The sequence below is a fragment of the Gopherus flavomarginatus genome, chromosome 21 (genome assembly GCF_025201925.1).
Source record: "Gopherus flavomarginatus isolate rGopFla2 chromosome 21, rGopFla2.mat.asm, whole genome shotgun sequence".
NCBI classification, from domain to species: domain Eukaryota; kingdom Metazoa; phylum Chordata; order Testudines; family Testudinidae; genus Gopherus; species Gopherus flavomarginatus.
Window position 1 is genome coordinate 12885355 of NC_066637.1, and position 22331 is coordinate 12907685.

General features: G+C 37.2%; 1 protein-coding gene across 7 annotated transcripts in view; it reads left to right on the forward strand.

The window, feature by feature from the left end:
• Positions 1-22331, forward strand: part of VPS13D (vacuolar protein sorting 13 homolog D) — a 188379-nt gene that overhangs the window by 26258 nt on the left and 139790 nt on the right. For 4 of the 7 annotated variants that reach the window (XM_050931510.1, XM_050931512.1, XM_050931515.1 and 1 more), the window contains exons 20-32: positions 156-307; positions 2002-3036; positions 4897-4987; positions 6035-6161; positions 7212-7392; positions 9365-9547; positions 12489-12720; positions 13779-13989; positions 15410-15581; positions 16458-16570; positions 17371-17580; positions 20406-20671; positions 20881-21014. In XM_050931510.1, coding sequence (XP_050787467.1) covers positions 156-307; positions 2002-3036; positions 4897-4987; positions 6035-6161; positions 7212-7392; positions 9365-9547; positions 12489-12720; positions 13779-13989; positions 15410-15581; positions 16458-16570; positions 17371-17580; positions 20406-20671; positions 20881-21014 — 3107 coding nt within the window. The remainder of the gene's footprint in view (positions 1-155; positions 308-2001; positions 3037-4896; positions 4988-6034; positions 6162-7211; positions 7393-9364; positions 9548-12488; positions 12721-13778; positions 13990-15409; positions 15582-16457; positions 16571-17370; positions 17581-20405; positions 20672-20880; positions 21015-22331) is intronic. The other 3 variants (XM_050931513.1, XM_050931514.1, XM_050931516.1) reach the window with 1 other exon arrangement.

A 22331-nucleotide genomic window follows, 5' to 3' on the forward strand; every position in this document is an offset into this window, starting at 1 on the left:
CCAGTGTCAGTCTCCAGGTAATAATATATTCCATGGTGATGTAATTTTTGCCTTTATTTTAATTTGACAGTTATGTTTCAGTATGATGTGATTTAGTATTTAATACTGTAGATGTTGGGAATAAAAATGTAAGCATGTATATCTTTTAATAACAGCTTTCCACATTCTGAACAACACCACTATCCAGTTTAAATTGGAAAAGATCCCAATAAACAGAGATTTAGATTTGATGTTCCCTTTGAGTAATGAAGACATTGGAATATCAGGCATTATGAGAATCGAGGGGAAATTTGTCAACCCTCTTCAGGTATAATAATTTTAATATTTACCAGTATTAATATAGATGTTTTACTCCACAGTTGAATATAACCATTTTTTTATTAAAGGGCCTTTTTTGGCGATCTAGAAGAATAATGTCAGGGACAGGGTTGTTTAGGGAACTGGAAAATGGAATATAGAATTCTACCTCTATATTGCCAGTTCAAATCTAACCCAGGGCAATGTCCAGAAGTTAGTACCATAAGGCATTTTGGTAGTCTGCTTGAAATGAGTTGATGGTTTTTCATTGCTAGTCATCCTCCGTCCACAGCACCAAGAACCCACCCTACCATTGTCCTAATTGGCATACTTGTTAGGAATCTCAACAAAGATCAAGGATTCAATAATGTAACAGGGTTCATGTCCTGCCCCTCTTCCTTGGGTCCGCTTTCTACCCCCAATAAGCCTCAGACAGGCTTCAGGATTGTGCAACACCTGTGTCTTTATTTACTTCAAGTTATCCCACCACCAGTGTCTGTCTATCTACAAACTTTACAGGATTATCACCTCCTTTACAGGCAGAGTCAGCCTTCAGCTAGGAGGCCTCCAGTTCCCTTCCTGACTGACTTCTCCCTGGCTGCCCCCCTGCCTTCTGGCTCCCTCCCAGCCTTTATAGCCCTTGGCTTGTCAGGCCAGCAGTTGTTGCCAGTCCTCAGGCCAGCATCAGGCCTTTTCCATCAGCCCCAATCTGTTTCTCCTAATTGGAGCTAACTGGGCAGGGGCTAATTAGGTGCTTTTGCACCAGCACTCTGCTACAGACAACAATAGAAAGTTGGCTTTCCTCTCATCCCAGAAGTGTTTCCTCAAGGTCAAGTTGTTTGGGCTGGTATTGGGAAGCTTATGCTGTTTCTGCCCATGCTGTACTTGTTCTGTCGATTTAAGCAGAAGAATTAACTCTTCAGCGCTGTCATTCTGGTAACTTTCGCCAGCATTAATTTTAAAAAATCCAATTCCTGCAAAAACTATGGCATGAAGTGGCGTTTAGAAGATCAAATTGTTTCTGTAATTGAACACAAATTTATCATTGATCAAAAAATTATATTTTTCTCTTTGGGATTGAATCCCCTGATTTTTAGTTTGGTGTTTCCAACACAAGCTTTATGCTACTGCAGATGTTGAAATGTTGAATTTGTTGAACTGTTCAATTTGTGTACCAGTTTCTGTGCTGTAGGCAGGATCTCTCTAGTCAGGCCTATGCTGGCTTCAATCTGAAACAGAATGTAGTGTATTTCAAACATTCCCCATGAATTGACCCCCGCGTTGTTTTTAAAAAGGCTAATCCTCTGCCAGTGACATTGATTAGTTGTTGTGGAAATTATGATGGTGTGACACGGAGGATTATGACTTCATGTGAAGAAGCAGCTGTAGAACAGATGAAATGTTAAGAATTTAAATGCCTTTTTCATGTGAATGTTCTTAAAATCAAGTAACAGTGGTGGAGGTGGTGAATGGAGGGAAGCAAAGTAGATGCACCTAAGCAGTATTGATTCTGAGTAGAATGTTTTTTAAGATTTGCTACATATTGTTTTCAGAACTTTAATACAAGTTGATTGTTGGGGCCTAACATACTTGAAACAATGATATTTTAACATTAAGAAAATGTGGAGATGTTTTTTACACATTTGCTGAGCTTGGAAAATATTAATAGATACTAAACTTATGACTGTTTGTTTTTAAATGCAGGTGGTGTTAGCAAAACATGTATATGAGCAAGTTTTGCAAACCCTTGACAATTTAATTTACAATGAAGATTTGAATAAGTTTGCATCCAGTTCTACATCTTCAACTTGTCCTAGTTCTCCTTCAGTATCGCTTCGCAGTGTAGGCTCAGAGTTCTCAAATGAACGGAAGGAGAATGGATTGTTCAGCCATTCCAACTTTTCTGCTGCTCCAAACAAGTCAATGCCTGTTAGGGAAACAAAATCTTTTACCCAGATTCAAGCAAACTTTTGTATTTCAGAACTCCAGGTTCAATTATGTGGAGATCTTACACTTGGAGCACAAGGTCTGGTTAGCTTGAAGTTTCAGGATTTTGATGTTGAATTTGCTAAGGATCATCCGCATACTTTATCTGTTCAGATTACCTTGCGTTCTTTGCTGATGGAAGACCTGTTGGAAAAATGTCCAGACTCTACGCATAAGAACCTCATGGTGTCCCGTGGAGCACCCAAACCATCCAGTTTAACGCACAAGGAATATCTTTCCCAGTCTTGCCCTTCAATATCCCATGTGGAGTATCCAGACATGCCACGTTCCCTCCCCTCCCACATGGAAGAAGCACCAAATGTCTTTCAGCTGTACCAAAGACCAACTTGTGCCTCCCGTAAAGCACACAAAGAAGATGCTGATTCTGAGTATCCTTTGACTCCCCCACCTTCTCCGACATTAAACAAATCCAAGGTGCCTTCTGGAAAAAATAACTTTGATGATTCATTGGTTCATATCAATATATTCCTAGTGGACAAGAAACATTGTGAATTTTCTTCTCGCTATAACAAAATTAACCGTAGTGTGGATGTTGACTTCAACTGTCTAGATGTTTTAATAACTTTGCAAACCTGGGTGGTGATATTGGATTTTTTTGGGATTGGATCCACTGCTGATAACCATGCTATGAAGCTGCAGCCTGAGGATATTCAGCAGATGGTGAAGTCGGAAGCAAGTATCTTATCAACTTCTGAAGTTCAGGATCCTGTGAACACCAAGCTGAACCTTAAGGTACTGGAAATACAGATGCTGGACGTTGACCATGTTTGTCTCCATAATACATTGCTTTATGCAAATTTTAGTTGTATTTTAATTCAAGTTAACATTTTATATTTACAGCGGAGATCATTCATATGTATCCTATGCACAATATATCTAAAACCTATGTGGTAACTCCCAATTATACAAAAGTCTTTGGAAGGAAATACAAAATCTTTGCAAAATAGGGGATTAATAATAATGAATTTGCATTTTATGTCAATTTAGAGTAAGGGAACAGATTTGATTGTTAGAGAAAAGAGTTTTGGATATCCAGTGTTTGGAATACTGGAGTTTGCCTGTTCTGTGGTAATCAGAGTAAGAGAGACTGTCAACTGCTCTGTAGTAGGAGAGTAGTCAGAGCCCCAGTCCCACTCTCACCTCTGCAAGCCTTATGGGACACATCAGGAAGGCTTCCTACTCCCTGCTAACCTTATCTGGCTGACTGGACCCCCAATAACTCATCACCCCCAGCCATCCCAGATGGCTTATTATGCTCGGCAGAATTTGATGAAGACCTAAATAGGGTCTTCCGCCCGTGTCACGGATGAACAAGCCTCATAAGGGGAGAGGTTGGCTTTGTTGGGTCCCCAAAGAGCATCTCGAGAGTCACTGATCGCACCATGACCCCCTTGAAGCTTGTATGTTCCACTCAAGTGGGCAGGTCTGAGGGCCCCTGCCAAGCCTCAGGACGCTTGCCCGGGTTACGAATTAAGAAGGCCCCAATGAGTCTCCTTAAAAATTTGTGAAGGATGAGTGTTTGGGAGACCTCTGAAGAATCCTCCTAAGGAAGATTGGGGGTTAAGCAATGGTCCTCAAGGCTTAGTGGAGCCTACAATCCTAGAGCTAATGTGGGTGGTTGATTGAAAATCTTAAGATCCCTAAGGTGCAGCAGGTGCTCAGCCAGCTCCCTAAGACTTGCACTCAATGGGGGTTGAGAGGCTCCCAATGAATCTCATAAGACTAATCAGGTGGTTGTTGTACCCGTCTAGGTCACAAAGGCCCCAGTCAAAATTGGAGCTTCATTATGCTAGGTACTGTATAGACACATAGGAATACAGTTCTTTCTCCAAGGTTCTTGCAGTCTAATTGTGACAAGGCACAAACATTAAGAGGGAAGGGGAAGGAGGACGAAGGTAATCATAATATATCCTTGTGGTTACATAGGATAACTGAGTGTACAACTTGAGGAGTTCCAAATCATTTGAATATTTGTTTCTTTAATGTAAATAAATGTCTACTAAAAAAGATGACACCCACGTTCCAACCTACCCATTGTTAGTGCTTTGATTTCATTTAGGAGTTACAGTAGAAATGTGTCTTGAAAAGGCATATGGAGCAGGATAGGGTAGTGAACTTAGAGGCTAGTTCAGTTGGACGTTCCACGTATATTTGGTACTTGGAGGAAAGTGCAAAGGCAGCTGTGGGAGAAATGGAAAAATGGGTGGTTCAGACTGTTATTGGAAGAGTGGACAATGCAGCAAGAGACTAGCAGATGTGGAAGGATGGGCAGAGTTGTGAAAAACCTTGAGAGTAAGGACAAAAACCTTGAACTTTATGCAATGGAGAAATGAATGACGATGAGGGATTCCAAAAAGGGGGTTCAGATCGTCAGAAAGGCAGGCAAGGAAGATAGTCTCGTTGTGTGGAGGCTGTGAAGGGGACGATATGGGTGTTAAAGGCAAATGTTCTCACTCTTAAAATTGAATTTTTGTTTTCAATAACAGAGAGAAAGAAGGCTTTTGCCTCCCCTTTCTTTAGATCAGTTCAAAGTTGGTTCCAGTTATGTGATCATATTACATACTACTAATCTGTTTCTTTTTCCTTGACCAGGTTCATTCCCTATCCTTAGTGTTGAATCAGACGACCAGTGAGCTAGCTAAAGCTAATGTGTCAAAACTTGTCACATATCTGGAAATGATTGGTGAGTATAGGTGGTAGTTAACATTTTAAAAAATGCATACAATTTAGAATGAGAGAAATCACTGCATTGGAATAATGTCTTGTACTGGTTTTCCTTTACTGGGAGCTTGTTTTTGCTTGTCAGATCAGGCAAATTTTACTGCAGACTTTCAGTGGTTAACTGGTATTGATTAAATCACTGCATCAGGTAGCTCGCAGTGTTTTTTCACAAATGACTTGTCCTGTATCACAGGGTGTTCCCTGCAAACACTGAAATAGGAATACCCTCTTAAGAGTGAAAACTACAGGGCTTAGTTTCAAATCAAGGAGTTTAGAGATTAAGTAACTCCCAGTAGTTGGAGGTTCCACAAGTGAATAGAACCAGTTCATTTCCTGTAAATGACAATTTATATCCTGCCAGTCTAGTTTTTATAAATGAAAGATGGTTGTTGTGCACAGCTGTTCTATTTAAACAGTCTTGCAGCTATTCTTTTCCAGTCTTCTAAATTAACCTCATCCAGACATGTGTATTGTCATATTTTAAAGTTAATTTCCAGCGTGTTGTGCATAATAGGGTGCTAGGTTTGGAAGATTAATCTCACAGCAACCTCTTTTTGGAACTTTTGCATCACTTGTAGCACGCTGAACACTTAATTCTTGGTGCTGAGATCAGCTAGGATTTAAATCCGTTTAGTTTTTGAAACCTCTTTTGTTCTGTTTTATAAAAAGTGACATTGATTTTTGTTTAGTTTTCAGAATGTATACATCTCAATTTTTAGGCATAGGGTTGAAATGTAATGATTACACTACATATGCAAACCTTATTTTTGGCAACATAAATTGTTTTGATTAGTACAATCTTTTTATTTTACTTGTAGGAGTGATTTGCTTTGATTTTTGGAATGTGAGATTTTGTGTTTTCCCATCTCTTTTGTTCAATAGTCTGTTAAAGGTCTAGGTTATCCTAGGTAAGCCCGTTGTACAGTAACAAGGGATTTACTACAGAAAGTTTATTTAAAATTAATATTCTCAAAGGTAGATAATAAATAGTCTTTCTTTTGTTTTTTAGATGGAGATTTAGCCCTACAGGGAAGCATTGGAAGCCTGTCCCTAAGTGATCTTACCTCTCATGGAGAGCTTTACAGAGAACGTTTCACTACAAGTGGTGAAGAGGCACTCATTTTCCAAACTTACAAGTATGAAATGGAACGTTTTCTTGTTGCACAATGTTTAGCAGGTTATTAAAACAAAATATCAGAAAACATTAGAATGTTCAGCTTATAAAGTGCTCTATCTTGAAAGCCTGTGATGTTAAAAATTTACTCTTGTGTTTGTTATAAACTCTTTTTAGGGGTTTGACTGGTAATTTTAATTGATGTCCTCTAAAGGATGGAATATTTTTGTAGCGGCAGGCTACAGAGCATATATAAATGAGGAAATGAGAAGGGAAGATATGTGGTGGTGGAGAGGGGACCTCCTTCAGTGTCACAATTCCAGCAGCCCTTGACCCTTCAGGTGGATCAACTAGTGTTATGATGAAAATCTGAACTATTATAATCACATTTGGGTTTTTGTGTGTCCTCAAAACTTCCCATTCATTATAAATTATACCTCTGGTACCATTTATGAACTGCAACTGATCTCACTTACATTTTACACTTTACATTTAGACTTAGGCTCTTTCAACATTATGTACTTCCTAAAGCTTTTTGTGCTCAGTGTAAATGCCATATTGTGCTATCTTGTCTTCATATTCTGTCATTAGAAAATAAGTAGATTTAAAAATTGTTCAGACAGCATTAAGATTAACTTAAATCAACAGTACACATTGAAATTCAGAGTTGAACGTTCTTCTCTTTTTTTACCATCACGTATGACCTAAGTATTGTAATACATAGTACAGTAGTTGAGAGACAAAATATCACGGTTCTGGATATCTCGATATATGACCTACTAAGTTAAAGATAAAGTAGCAGTCAAAACTCAGAATTTCATTTTTTTTCTGCTAGCTTAATTTAATCACAGTGGTATTTATACATGCGTGGATTTAATTAAGAATTTATTCTTTCAAAATGTGCTCTAATTTCAGTTTTTAATTGTACAAGTGTAAGGTTCTGTTAAAGTTAAAATTGTCACTTTTCATTGAAACAATTTTTACAAATGTTGCTGCTCAATTGTCAGTGAATTTAAAAATGTAGGAGTTTTTAATTTTTTTATTATCTTCAATATTTTATTTTTTATCACAGATATGGGCGACCTGACCCTTTGCTACAAAGAGAATGTGATATTCGTGTCAGCTTGCGGATGGCATCAGTTCAGTATGTGCATACTCAGCGCTTTCAGGCGGAGGTGGTGTCTTTCATCCAACATTTCACTCAGCTTCAGGATGTCCTAGGGCGCCAGAGAGCAGCAATTGAAGGACAAACAGTATGTTGTTGTGGTTTTTTTTAACATTTCTTTCTACAATGTAGACATTCCTGGCTGTAGAAATACAGCATGCACTTAGTTTTACCACATCATCTCATAGTAACTTGAGAAGTATTAGGCTGTAATGAGGTTTGATTTCCCAGTATTGCAGGAGATGCATAACACTGTTAACATTAAATGTTATGAGGGATCTTATTTACTGGAAACCATTTCTGATTTTTTTCCCCAAAAAATTACATTTTAAATAGGCATGTCAGTGTACATTAGTCAGGCATGTCAGTGTATAGTAATCCCTGTGATATGATGGCATATAACCTTTTGAAATCTTGACCCATGTTATATGACTGGGGCCAAGAAATGAAGATCAGTCAGTCTGCTACCAGCTATCCTGTGGGTCACACTTGAATACTTGGGGGAGGGATAGCTCAGTGGTTTGAGTATTGGCCTGCTGAACCTAGGGTTGTGAGTTCAGTCCTTCAGGGGGCCATTTGGGGAACTGGGGTAAAAATCTGGGAACTGGTCCTGCTTTGAGCAGAGAGTTGGACTAGATGACTTCCTGAGGTCCCTTCCAACCCTGATATTCTATGATTATGGTAAATTAAATCATCAATCTCATGTGGAAGTTCTAGTTGGTGAATTTATCAGGAAAATGTATCCCAGCTTTGCAGGGGAATGGATTTGATGGTCTACTTGATCTTTTCAGTTTGTAACATAGGAAATCCTAAATTGTTCTCACTCTAACAATGAAAGTTAATCTTTACTCTGTCTGGGTCTTATTTATTAGGTGACTGAATATTTTAGTAATATAAATATTTTTTCAGAAATGTAATGGACTAATACTCTGAAAATATGCAAACATCTTGGAATTCTCTTGGAAGAAACAGCCATTTTCATAGCACATCTTCTTTTGATTATGACAAATACATGAGAATTTTGGATTTTGTATAAAGAATTTCTCATGACTTCTTATTTGGCACATTTATACATGTATTTGTGGAGCTTATTTGTGTCAGGAAATGGAGAGATTACCTATGGTTAATTTGTTTTTCACTGGCTTCTGGGAGGAAGGGAATTGATTTATATTGTGTCTTTATCTGACTGTAAGGGTAAGCTCTGAAGGTGAAACAGTAAATGCTGGCTCAAATTCCCTGTTTTCTGAATTTAGATTGGTACTTCTCTGTGTTGCAAAGAATGCCTGATTCTTTCTGGAATTCTTAATCCTTGTTTGTTTAATTAGGCTGATTTGAAGTAGATGGGTAAAAACTCTCTTTCATTTGCTGATCAAATTTCAGCCTAATCTGTTTTCACTAATAAAGAGCTGATGGAAAGTGTTGTCAGCTGTAATGATTTACAGATGTGATTATTTACTTCCTTTCAATCTGGGACGACTGTAAATAACAATTTGTAGGTAAACTGAAGTTTAGATTTTTTTTATATAGTTCAATTTTACTTCAGTGTACCATATTCATACATACTTGAGTTTGGCTGGGACAGTAAAATGTTTTATGCTTTACTCTTCTTGTCTTCCACATGACTTCTGGCTTGTTTTCACAGTGTTTGTTGCAGCCCTTTCTTTCCTGACCAGTCATGTGTTTCTCTATAGTTTAAACAAGAATTCACTATTGTAGGTTGAGAGAAAATTTAGAATTTCTCAGATTTCTGTCCATCTATATATAGTTATTTGGTCTTTATATTAATTTATCAGCATTTGTCAGTAAATTAGCCAATTTTTAATTGGAGTGCCTCTGAATGTATTTTAATAATATAATGGTCAAGAGCCATAACAGGAGGAAGCTATTTCATATTAGATGTTAGAAACAATAGAAATAAATCTTACCTTTAAAAATTTATATAAGAAGAGATTAGAAAAATGACCAGTGGTATTACAGGATTACCAGAAATGGTTACATCCTGGTAAATTATTCTGTGGCACTTCAAAGTATCTTTTAAATTGTTTTGTTTATTCCACCAGGTGAGAGATCAGGCACAGCGAACCTCCCGAGTTTTTCTTGACATTGAAGCTGGTGCTCCCGTCCTGCTTATCCCTGAAAGCTCCAAGTCTAACAATCTTATTGTGGCTAATCTTGGTAAACTAAAAGTCAAGAACAGGTTTCTCTTTGCAGGCAGCCCAGGTACCTTCTCATTAAAAGACAAGGTAAGAACAATTTTGTATATTATTTTTCTGAATTGAAAGAATATCTCCTATTGATGTTGTGTATATTGTTTTGCTGCTAATAAAATTGTGTCAGAATATTGAATGAGATGTAGAAGTCCTTCAATTCCTTTGTGCAGCTGCCAGTCCTCTCCCAATAATTAGTCATTAATGTCAGGATCTGAGCCAGCTGTCATAAGTCAGACAAAATTCCCATTGGGTCAGTAGAGACAAGTTGGGCTAGATCTCCAAGAATAACTGGAACATCCTTGATAAGCCAGGAGTTCAAGAGCAGAAGTAGTATGATGTATTTTCTCCTTCCTCCCCAGCCCCTTTAACAAAGCCAAGCATATATTCTTTGGTGGGGAGCAAAATTAAGCGAGACTGATATTAAGTGCAGCAATGTAATTTGTGTACGTGGAATCCTCCTATTCCGTCTCCACCTCCGAAGTAGGTTGTTTGGGATCAGTTACTTATAGAAAGCAGCATTTGGCAGGAGAAATGGAAAAGGGCTGACAGACTGAGACTGCAGCTCAAAAATTGACTGGTGTTAAACGCTGTTCCCTCTTCTACTGATGTTCAGAAATGTTGTTCCACTGGTTTGGACTGTGGCCTAGTAGCAAACTGAGATCCATCCCTTGCTTTCGGGATGATCTTTTATCCTCATTTCTTCCCCAAACTGTGGCTGAGATGGCCATTAGGCAATGTGAGATATGTCTACTACAAGGTGATAATGAAATTCTAATGGAGAATTGACAGGCTGCAATGTTGCTGCAATGAACAGATTAAAATGGGATTTACATTAATATTTGGGGATTAGGGAGAAGCTGTGTGAATGTCAATCACTAACTTTTTGCATAAGCAGTTGTATTACTAAATGTTGAATAATAGAAGATATGTGTATCATTTGGGGCCTTCAATTGAATTTTTTCCCTCCTGCCCATCATTTATTTTTGAGGATTTGATTTTGCAAAGCAGTGCATATGAGGATCCCATTTTATGTGAGGTATTAATACATCTTTGCAGAGGTATTAGGTGCTCATTTAAAGAAAAAAGATCATTGTGGAATTCAGGACTTATTCACATAATATAAAAAAATTAGTTTATATATTAAAAAAAGGTGCATTTTTTTGTTGCAGTGATTTTGTAGAATTCCACAAGGGTTGGATTTGTGTTTATTTTGCAGTGTTCTTACTTATTTCTCCTTTAAGTTTTTCACACGTCTGAAGATGACCATGTTTGGATTTTTGCATAACTTTGTGGATTCATGGGTGTTGTGATATGATTTTTGGGTTGCATGTTCTTTCTTTAACTTTTTTTTATTAATTAGGAATATGATGAAAGTTGCATATAAAGAATCCTGTCCAAAAATGCCTTAAACTTTACAGCTAGAAAAATTCCTAATTTAAAGCTAAAAGGAAGATTTTGAGGGAAAACTTAAAGATATGGAAATTACTCAATGGCTTATGAGAGGGGGTGGCATTCTGTAACATCTCAAATACAGCACAAAAGTGAAAGAGCAAATTCTAGTAGCACCACTGTAGGGGCAGGAAAGTGAGAAATCCAAGACTACTGAAGCAAATGGGGAAAATAGGTGGCAATTAACTCAGGCAGGTGAAATGTTAAATCTAAGAGTTGTGTTTAAAAAAAACAAAAACAAATCCCCAAGCCCACAAGGATAACTTTGAATTGGATTTGGGGTATACAGAAGGTGTGTAACCCCAGTAGTGTTCAATGAGAAGTATACAAGCATTAAAGGGGGGAAATAGACCCTATAAAATTAACATGTTTTTAGTTCATTTCCCTCTGTTCAGAAAACCCAGACAAATTAAAAAACAACCAACCAACCTTTCATGTAGGTTTGAACTAGTAGGTACCTTGCAACCCTCGGATGTTAGATGCTGTCTTTTGAAGATGGAAAACTTTAGTGCATGAAACTTTTACAATCTGAGTGAAGAAAAGGTATAATACTAAACACAAACATAAACAAAGCTCCTCTTCGTTCTGGGGAATTGTAATTGTAAAGATGAGAAATTTAGTCTGAGGCAAAGAGATTTGGGTTTTTAAGGTGTTTACTAGTGGGGAAAAACAGCAAAAAGTCCTGTGGCACCTTATAGACTAACAGAAGTTTTGGAGCATGAGCTTTCATGGGTGAATACCCACTTTGTCATTCGCTGCTTTTACAGATCCAGACTAATACGGCTACCCCTCTGATACTAGTGGGGAGTTATCTTAAATTGTTTTGCTGCACTTAGGATGCATTTTTATGTCATGTCAAAGGTGCCTAGAGCATATGGAAAGGCACCATTTTTAACATTTCTATAAATGAATGAACGCATTGTGATTTTTGTAGTAATTTGCTGTTCACAGTATTCCTCATCTAAGGAATATGATTATGAAGAATAGTTACTATGCTTTTAAAAAAAAATTTTTTTTTAATCTATAGCAGTTGTCATTTTACCCAAGTGAGCAAAGGTCTGAAAATAATTAGCACAAAATTGATCATAAAATGTATACAGTCTGACACTTCCAGCTATATCAGAAATATCCAAAATACAACCCCCTTAAAAATAATTTTTAAAGAAATATTTTTCTGAAACCTTAAATTAATATCTGTGTAGAATTTTCACTCCTATTTTTCTAAATGTATTGTACTGTAAATCTTATTGTAGTGAAAAATTAAGAGATTTTTTTTTGAGTAAGGGCAAAGAACTCGTGTGTGATCATATGACTTCATTTTGGAACTGTTATATTTAAGGTGGGCCACAATTTTGAGTACCTTCTTTTTTCCCAAATAGATGACTTTGTTTATGGTTAGTGGTTAAATCACAGCTCCTACCCTTTATACTTTTTAGAAAATTACTTCATGAATATTCTATGTATTAATCTGTTTTAAAATTAGAAGTCCAGTCTCTATTGTAAATGACTGTGTTCCTTTCCTTAGCAGGGTTCTGTTCCATTTTCTTCACCACTGGGAACCCCAAAACACAGCACAAAGAAAACAACAAGTGCAGATGAATCTAAGGGGGTTATAAGCCTGAAAGAAGGGTTATTCATGAAATCATCTTCTGGAACAAACATTACGAATCTGAAAAGTGAGTCTGGACTGAGTACATTGACTAAGCAGCAAGGACAACCACCAAAATCACCTGTTGCACAAACCTCTGACAGTCCAGGTACATGAGAGATAATAGAACAGCCTACTTAACTTTTCTTCCTTTTAATGTCAATTATTCATTTTAGACTAGGAGATACGTTATATGGCATGGTTACTTCATGGTTTTAGGGTTGACCTTTCTGTCTGTCACTGTTCATGTGAAGGGTGTAGGAATATCTGTCCTTCCTTTTCGTACAGTTTGTAGTTAAATTTCATTTCACTGTACCATAATACCATTGATAACAGAAGCCTAGGAACAGAAAGGCTTTTGAGTGCCATGATGGAAAAAACTTAGATAGATTTCCCTGTGCACTGCGTGCCCACAGAGTTGTACTTCAAAATCTAAAGTTTCATTTAAGTTTTTATGAAAACTAAAAATGTTTCCAGTACATTAGGTCCTATGTTGTTGGTTTTGATAGTCAATTTATTGTAAGCTCTCCCATATTTTCAGGCCACAGGACATAACCGCATAATAGAGGAAAGATGAAGCTGAAGGTTTGGGGGGCAGAGTAGTGGACATTTGGCATTTTGGTTTCTGGGAATGAATTAGTTAACAGTGTTCAATCCAACTCCCATTGAAGTCAGTGGAAGTATTTCTGTTGTCTTCAGAACAATGTTGTGATTTGTACATTTATTTTTAGGTTTCAGAATTAACAGCTCATTGAGAAGAGTGGGGAAATTTACAAGGTGGCTCTCCCCCCCACACTTTGTCTGGAAACTCCAGAAAGATGTTACTACACGATTCGTGTTTTTAAGGTTATGTTTGCAATCACAAGGATTAGAAACATAACTTTTGCCTAAACATGAAAGTTTAATTCTGGTGCACAATTTTGCTGCATGAGATGATTCCATGACACATTCTGCACCCACATAATTAAGGAATTCATGGTATAATACCTATGAGTTAATGCTTATGTGCATCAAATGCCACGGTGTTGGATGCAGCAGCATAAAAACATAAACAGAACAGAATTATTTCCATAATAAAGTCAACTTTCTTCTGCAATGAAGTCGGTGGTTTAATTAGTTCAGAATGTTTAATCTTGCTTGATATATGGATCTTGTGTATTCTTACAGAGGATCATATCTGCCTGTTAGACTGCATTGTGGTTGATCTGCAGAACATGGACATCTTTGCTGCAGAGAGATACTCTAGAGAGTATTCTAAGGCTATGGAGGACACCAGTGCAGATCTGACCTTCCCTTCCTACTTTGTCAGGCAGACAGGAGGAAGTCTCTTAACAGAACCTTTTGGATTGAAGCTGCAAGTAGAGAGAAACTTAGACAAGTGAGTTTTAGTTATCTGGATAATTTCATACTCTATACTATGGTTTAATGTATATTGTTAACTCCACAACAGATTATACAGTTTAGATTCCCACCCTATTTTTACTGATATTTTGAAATATTGTTACCCATGTTACACAGTCCAGCAGTTTGTAAGAAAATATGATAAGGAGCACTTCACACTATAGTTTTTGACATGCATTTGAAAATAAGGACAAAAAAAATCAAATTTAGGTGCTTAGGATTAAATACTTAAATCCATATTGAGGCACCTAAGTATGTACCTTGATTTTCAGAAGTGCGGAGTACCTGCATTTGGCATTGACTTCAGTTGGAATGATTGAATGCTTAGCATCTCTGAAAAACAGGCCACTTATCACAGAAGCCTCCATACTCCACTTAAGAGCTCTGAGGCTGAGTATGCTGTCTTTCACTGAAGTTTCTAACTTGCCCAATAAACCCTTCTCCCAATCCTCTCCTGGTCCCCCTCCCCCCCGCTTTTCTCATCAGCAGAAACCCCACTTCTCTCTTACTCTTACCCTCTCAACTAACTTTCCTTCCCTCTCAACTAACTTTCCTTCCTACTGCAGAAGTGGTTTTAATTACCCTTTCCCTCCACTGGTTCCACTCTGACCTCCTATTTGTTTTTCCTGGCCTGTTCTTCCAATGCACTCTGCTTTCCATCAGCTGGTTCTAAGCCTGAGTGGAAGGAGTTAGAGGGTATTTCAAGAAAGCTCTCAGCAGTGCAGAGGCAGGGCCAATTAGGAATTATTCCAAACAAGAATCCTCACTCAGCCCCAATCATCTGATGGTCAGAAACCCATTCATACAGGCACAAGGCCCTTAGCAAATCCCACCCCCCAGACCATGAAAGTGGGAGCAGTGTGCAAAGTACTAAACTCTTGAAGCGGGGGTGGTATTAAGCATTAGCGTTTTGGGTTTTTTAATAAGTGTTTTTAAAAAAAGCTTTAGGCATTTTCTTTAACGTCTGCAATTCTTATAATGATTTTATATTTATATAGAAAGTAGTCAAGAACTTTGGTAATTTTTAGGCTTAAAGTAAAATTTTCAAAAGCTCTTAAGTGACTTAGGTACTTCAGTCAGACCCATTGACTTTCAATGAGACTTCAGCACTTAAGTCCTTTAGGTGTTTCTGAAAATTTTACCTTAAAACACTTAAACACAATAATGCGTCTATGATTTGTCACTTAAATTGGTGATGTGTCTTGGATGGAAGAAAATCTGCCATCTTCTTAAATACCATTGAAACCCATATCTGGATGAGAGATGCTGCCGTTCAGTCAGGGAAGTGGAACTCTTTCTGTGAAACTGTTTTCTGTTAGATAATTTGTTGTTTGTTTTCCCGGCCAGTAGGCATTGCAATTGAAGGTTTTATGGCATAGATTCTTTCTCTTTTGTAGGGAGATGAGTCATGCAGTTCCAGACATATCAATTCATGGCAATCTGTCTTCAGTCCATTGCTCTTTGGATCTGAATAAATATAAACTGATTCGAGGACTATTGGAGAATAACCTTGGGGAACCTATAGAAGAGTTTATGCGACCTTATGATCTGCAGGATCCAAGAATTCATGTGAGAGAAACTTTGAGTTCTATTAGGTTAAAAACATGTGCAAAAAAATCCTGTCTAGAGTTTATTAAAAGATATTGTTTCACTGGTCGGTAAAAGTTCTAGTGGAAGAACAATGGTGGTTGTGAAGTTCTCTGTTTGTGTTTGGGAATTCTCTGTTGTCCCAGGAGCAATTAGAGGAATAAAGGGGAGCATGTGAGTCATTTCTGTCACAACCTGCAATTGTCACTGCTTGTTTCAGAGCTGTTTTGAAAAGAGGTTATGAACAGTAGTAATTGTCCATGGATGGTAGTAGCATTTAAACAGGCTTGCTGATTTAAAAGAAAAAAAAAAAGGTGTTCGATATTATAACAAACATGAAAACTGTGAGTTTCAGTGAAAACTCTAGTGTGGTTTTTCTTAGATGCCTTGTAGCAGAGTCCTGAATGTCCCCTACTCATTAGGCACAGCATCAAATACCATCCTTCCAGGGAAGGGGATTAATTGGAATTGAAAATGTAGTTGGGTTGCTGTTTCCTTTTGGGGCTTTCGTGAAAAGCCTGGCATGGAGAGTACTTTATTTAAAATAAATAAATAATTTTGTTGTCTGTGAAACAATTTCATTTATGTTCATTATAGAAGGAATTAAAAATGCTTTTTTATAAAACCAATAGAGCAGGTTAGTGGACATTACTGTGGAGCTGAATTGCATTTGTTCTAGTTTGTGGTTACAGTTCTAAATTTGAATTTTCCTGAAGTACGTTAATCAAGTTTAGCTGAGAAAACACTGTCTATGGCCTCATAAATGTTTGCTTATTTTGCTCATTAGAAAATTCTTAAATCAAGGATCTGAAATAACCAAGGTGTTTTATAGGGAATCTTGGTGTTTTCCGTTTTCAGACTGTGTTGAGTGGAGAAGTATATACCTGTATGTCTTTCCTTATTGACATGGTTAATGTGAGTCTGGAACTAGTTGAACCTAAAGGAAAGGATGGACTCAACTCATTAGCCAGGTATGGCTTTGATTGCTGCTTTTAGTCTGAATTAATGCTTATTAAGTATAATAATTTTCTTAACATTGTGATATGAAGGAAATAAAGTATGCTGATTTATTATACAAATTGATACTTAAATATCTGTACAGAATGCATAAGCTAGATGGAGTCTGAATTAGATGGTTTGATGGGAAAGTATTGTATTACTCTAAACCTCTTAATTTCCTTGCCTCTCCCAAGTCCTATTTTGGAATAAGAACAGTCACCAAATATTTGAGCTTTGCGAGAAAAACACAAGGGTTTAAATTCCAGGTGGGTTGACTCAGCCCTTTATCCTTCCAAGACAGATGGGATTCCATGCAGTTTGGGAGTTGAAGGACTTTCAGGTTAATCCTTAAAAACAAAAGTCACTTCTGCATTTCATAGGGCTGGTCCACACTACGAGGGGGAAATCGATCTTAGATACGCAACTTCAGCTACATGAATAACATAGCTGAAGTCGAATATCTAAGATCGGATTACTCACCCGTCCACACCGCATGGGATCGATGTTCGCGGCTCTCCCTGTCGATTCCGGAACTCCGTTGGGGTTGATGGAGTTCCGGAATCGATATAAGCGCGCTCGGGGATCGATATATCGCGTCTAGATTAGACGCGATATATCGATCCCTGAGCAATCGATTTTAACCCGCCGATACGGCGGGTAGTCTGGACGTGGCCATAGACACTTGAGATTCCATGGCTCTTCTTTTTTGTAGGAGTATATGTAGAAAGAGTCTTAACAATTAATTATTTTTCTTTTCATTTAAATCTGCCAGATTTGACTTTAAGAAATCCAAGTTGCTTTTTGAGAGTTTCTCAAATCAAACAAAATCTATTAACTTGGTTTCACATTCTATGATGGCATTTGACACTCGTTATGCTGGGCAGAAGACCACCGTAGGCGTGCCCAATGTGTTCAACTGCATCTTTCAGTCATCAAAGAACAGTAGTAATAAAGGAGCAATACAGATTGAGTTGCATTTCAGGTAGGTGAATCCAGGAGCTCTTTTCTTTATATCCATATTGGTGTATGAATGCATATATACAGAAAAGTATTCAGAGTTATTGTAGTGATGTCAGTCAACAAGAGAGACAAGGTGGGTGAGGTAATATCTTTTATTGGACCAACTTCTGTTGGTGAGAGAGACAAGCTTTTGAGCTTACACCAAACTCTACTTCAAGTCTAGGAAACTTACTCAGAGTGTCACAGCTAAAGACAAGATGGAACAAATTTTTTAGTGTAAGTAGTTAACACATTTCAAGGGACAATTCAAGGTGAAGTGGCTTTTATAATCAGAGAACATCAGTATTTCTTCTTCATCATAAACTCTTCTTTACCCTTACATTTTGTAATTTTTTCAAAATTACCTGCCTACAAATGAAGTCCTTATTACATATGTACATACATACATATGATATGTATTTAAATTATTGAATTTTTATTCAAAGGGATTATGTACCTGCAGTTAAAATAACTTTCCAGTAGATGTCGCTCTTTCCTCTTTTAGAGAGTTAAATAAATCCAGAAATGGCACCTCATCTACATAACATATTTCAACAATAAATACCCAGGCTCCCTCATGTAAGTGGGCATTTAGAAGTTTGAGTTTTGTCCAGTTCTAATTATATGTTGTTTGAAATGGAAGGTACCTCGTGATAATGTAACCATGTAAGAAAAATGCATGTATTTTGTACATGGCAACATTTAGAGTTCTAAATGTAACATCTTTTTATTAGTGGGTGTGTGTTGTCTCATTGGTTAAAGGAAGGGAAAGGGGAGTAAGACTTGTGATGTATTCCAAATCCTGGCACAGCTTCACTGACTGAACTGAGACCGGTCATTTGACCTCTAACTCTTTCACACTTCATAAAATTAGTGTGATACCTCATAGTGGTCTTGTGCAGCTCAATTAATGTTTTTGTAAAATGCTTTGAGCTCTTCTTATGAAAGTCACTAGAGAACGCAAACTGATACCAGTTTTTGTAGTATATTTCATTAACAGTTCATGATACATAAGCTTTTTGAAGGCCTGTATCTTATAAGACTGTAACAGGTACCTGTGTAAATATCAATATTTGTTACATAGGTTCAAGGAATATATTGTACTGTAACTGTGTAGAATAAAGTGGATCAGGAACATGTGATGGCTTTGTCTATTTCAGTAGCTCTCAATCTTTCCAAATGACTGTACCCCTTTCAGGAGTCTAATTTGTCTTGCGTACCTCCAAGTTTCACCTTACTTAAAAACTATTTGCTTACAAAATGAGACATAAAAATATAAAAGTGTCCCAGCACGCTTGTTTACTGAAAAATTGCTTACTTTCTTGTTTTTACCATGTAATTATAAAATAAATCAATTGGAATATAAATATTGTACATTTCAGTGTATAGTATACAGAGCATTATAAACTATTGGTCTTATTAAATTTTTGTTTGTACTGACTTCACTAGTGCTTTTTATGTAGCTTGTTGTAAAATTAGTCAAATATCTAGATGCTTTGATGTACCCCCAGTACACCTCTGCTTCTCCCAGGGGTACACTGGTCTATTTGAACTAACTTAGAATAGCTACAGATGTTTAGCAAGAACAATTATTATGGTTATACTGTAGATTTTCAAATGTAGTGCTTCATATAATCCTATGATATGGTTGTGGCTGACCCTAGTATTTGTCTAAAAGGGGTATTACTTTGAACATTAAAGATTTAGCTTTGTTGAGATCACATCATATGAAATATAGTGCAAATGATTCGTAACTATCTATATACTATCTATTTTATATTTTTTCATTGCTGAGTATCTTCTTGGCACTAGATAAAAGTTTTTGCAGGGTTAAATGATAGTCTTACCCTGGCTCTTGCCTTAGGAAATAACCCAAAGAACCAGTGAGGGTGAAAGGATTTTACTGTTAAAGGCTGGGAGTGTATGTCGCTTCTCACAAAAGAATTATGGTTCTTTAGGGACTGTACAGTTCAGTGTGTGTGTGTGTGTGTCAGAAAATAGATTCATGGGTATTGAAATACTTGAAATATTTTCCATTTAACATGACCAGACATAATTGACGTTCCATATAATTAAGTCAAACTTTTTGTCCGTCCAAAAGGGATATTCAAAATGTAGTGCTAAAAAGTTCAGTTAGGGTAGCATTTTTTTTGAATGACAAGGAAGCTGCCTGTGCTACAAAAAGGAGACATATTGTATTTCTATTCTTTCTAAGAGGCATTGAGCCAGGTTTAAATTTCACACACACCACATCAGAAGTGATACTGAACAGACTTTTAAAAAATCTCTAATAGATCCCAGAAAACTACATGTAAGCAGATTACATTCACATAAAATCCACTATATTACCTCTTAGACTCATAGACTTTAAGGTCAGAAGGGACCATTACGATCATCTAGTCTGACCTCTGGACAATGCAGGCCACAGAATCTCACCCACCCACTCCTGATCAAACCCCTAACCTATGTCTGAGTTACTGAAGTCCTCAAATCGTGGTTGGAAGACCTCCAGATGCAGAGAATCCTCCAGCAAGTGACCCATGCCCCATGCTGCAGAGGAAGGCGAAAAACCTCCAGGGCTTCTGCCAATCTGCTCTGGAGGAAATTCCTTCCCAACCCCAAATATGGTGATCAGTTAAACCCTGGGCATGTGGGCAAAAACCCTGAGCATGTGAGCACTTGATACATAGATCCTTAATATCAAAATTAATTCCAAGATGGAAAGTCATATGCTAGAACTAAAGAACACATTTTACCGCATGTGAAATTATATGATACAAACTCTTCTTATTATTATTTTTTTATTAGATCTACGAAGGATTCCTCCTGTTTCACAGTTGTTCTGAACAACCTTCGTGTATTTTTAATATTTGACTGGCTGCTGCTTGTTCATGACTTTCTACGTACTCCCAGTGATGTTAAAAAACAAGATAATCTGACTTCTTCCCGACAACGCAGTTCTAGTTGTGAAACAACTGTCATTCCAAAAACTGTGAAGAGTGGAGTAGTTACAAAACGTTCTTCTCTCCAGGTGACTACTGAAAAACAACTGGAAGTCAAGATTAATGTAACGGGTAAATATATATTGTTTTATGCTTACACAAATGAAAATAGACTGTTTGCCTTTAGGAGCTGTCAAATTTACATTCCTCAGAATAATGCTGAAGCAGAGTAAAGTCAGGTGCCTGGTGGATGGATAATTAAAATTTAGAGGATTCTTAAAAACGGTGTAAATGAAGTTTTCAAGTTTCACAATTAAGTATTTTTCATTTATTTTGGTCAGGTACTGAATTTGTGGTAGTTGAAGATATGTCTTGTTTTGATACCAATGCAATTATTCTGAAAGGAACCACTGTCCTCACGTACAAGCCCAGATTGGTGGATCGTCCTTTCTCCGGTAGTTTGTTTGGCATTGAGGTAAGGTGAAACTTTTTGGATTTTCTAAGCATTTATTCTAATGTTGGATTAACGAGTAAAATGCTCTATTATTAAACCTTTGATTGAAATGCAGTGACAAATAGAATATATTAAAAACTGTCTCTGGAGTGCTTTGTTACCATAGCCTGTTAATTTCCTTATCAAACATTCTCAACCTATTGCAGTATAAAGGCCATTTCTGCTCTGCTCCTGCCACAGTGTTAGAGTACTTGGCTGGAAACTCACCAAACTGTCAGTCAGATATATCTTCTCAATAGGCTAACCTTTAAACTTGAATTTGCAAAGAATTGTTGTCTGCAATGGTATTGCTTAGATATTTTTTTTCAGGTGTTGAGTGATTACGTATGTCTTTGATTTTTATGTAAGCTTTGTTAATACATACCTGTGGAAATCTCGCTTCTGAACACCTTTATAAAGTATGAAGTGGAGAACTCTTGGATCTTTAATTTGTATATATTTAGTTTGCGTACTAGCTTTGGAGAGGTTGGGGGATGTTGCTAACCTTGCAATAGCACTGATTCCAACTGTTTACCACAGAGTAAAATATAACCTTTGGATTTGAAGCTAGTCGATCTGACTTTTGATTCCCCAGATAGATGAGGGTTATAGATGTGTGATTCCTCTTTAAAAATATTATATATAAAATTCCTGTATATAAGACCTAGAAATGCTAGCTGATAAAATATTTGAGATTCCTTTTAGAATTGGTATTTGGAAAGTTTTGCCAATCTAATAGTTTCTTTTGTCATAATGATACTGTGATTGAAACACTTTTACTAAACTTTTGGGTGGATATAAGAGCCTTTCTCATCTACGTCACCAGTTCAAATCCAGGTCACGTGAGGAGTGACGGTTAGTTCGGAAGAAGTGAGGCTTTTTACCCACGAAAGCTTATGCCCAAATAAATCTGTTAGTTTTTAAGGTGCCACCGGACTCCTTGTTGGTTAATTATCTGATGGCTGTTGGTGGCATACTTGAAATTGTTTGGTTTCAGTCTACTCTGCAGTAGGTAAAAGTCCATGTGAAAAAAATCACCACTACAATTGACACTAATTGCCCACTTTGTTGATATTTTCAGCAGAGACCAAGAATTGAATGGGCCATGAAGACTGAGCCAGTTTCTTGCCTACTGCCCTCCCCCTTACCCGAAGTGGCTCCTATAGATCCAGCATTTTGGTGGGGTATTGGGGGAGAAGCTTGCCTTGCCATTGTCTTTGTCATGTTTTGTGGGTGACATAGATTATATCTGTGGCTAGAGGACCTTAATTCAGCCCCCTTTCATAAACCCTAAATTCA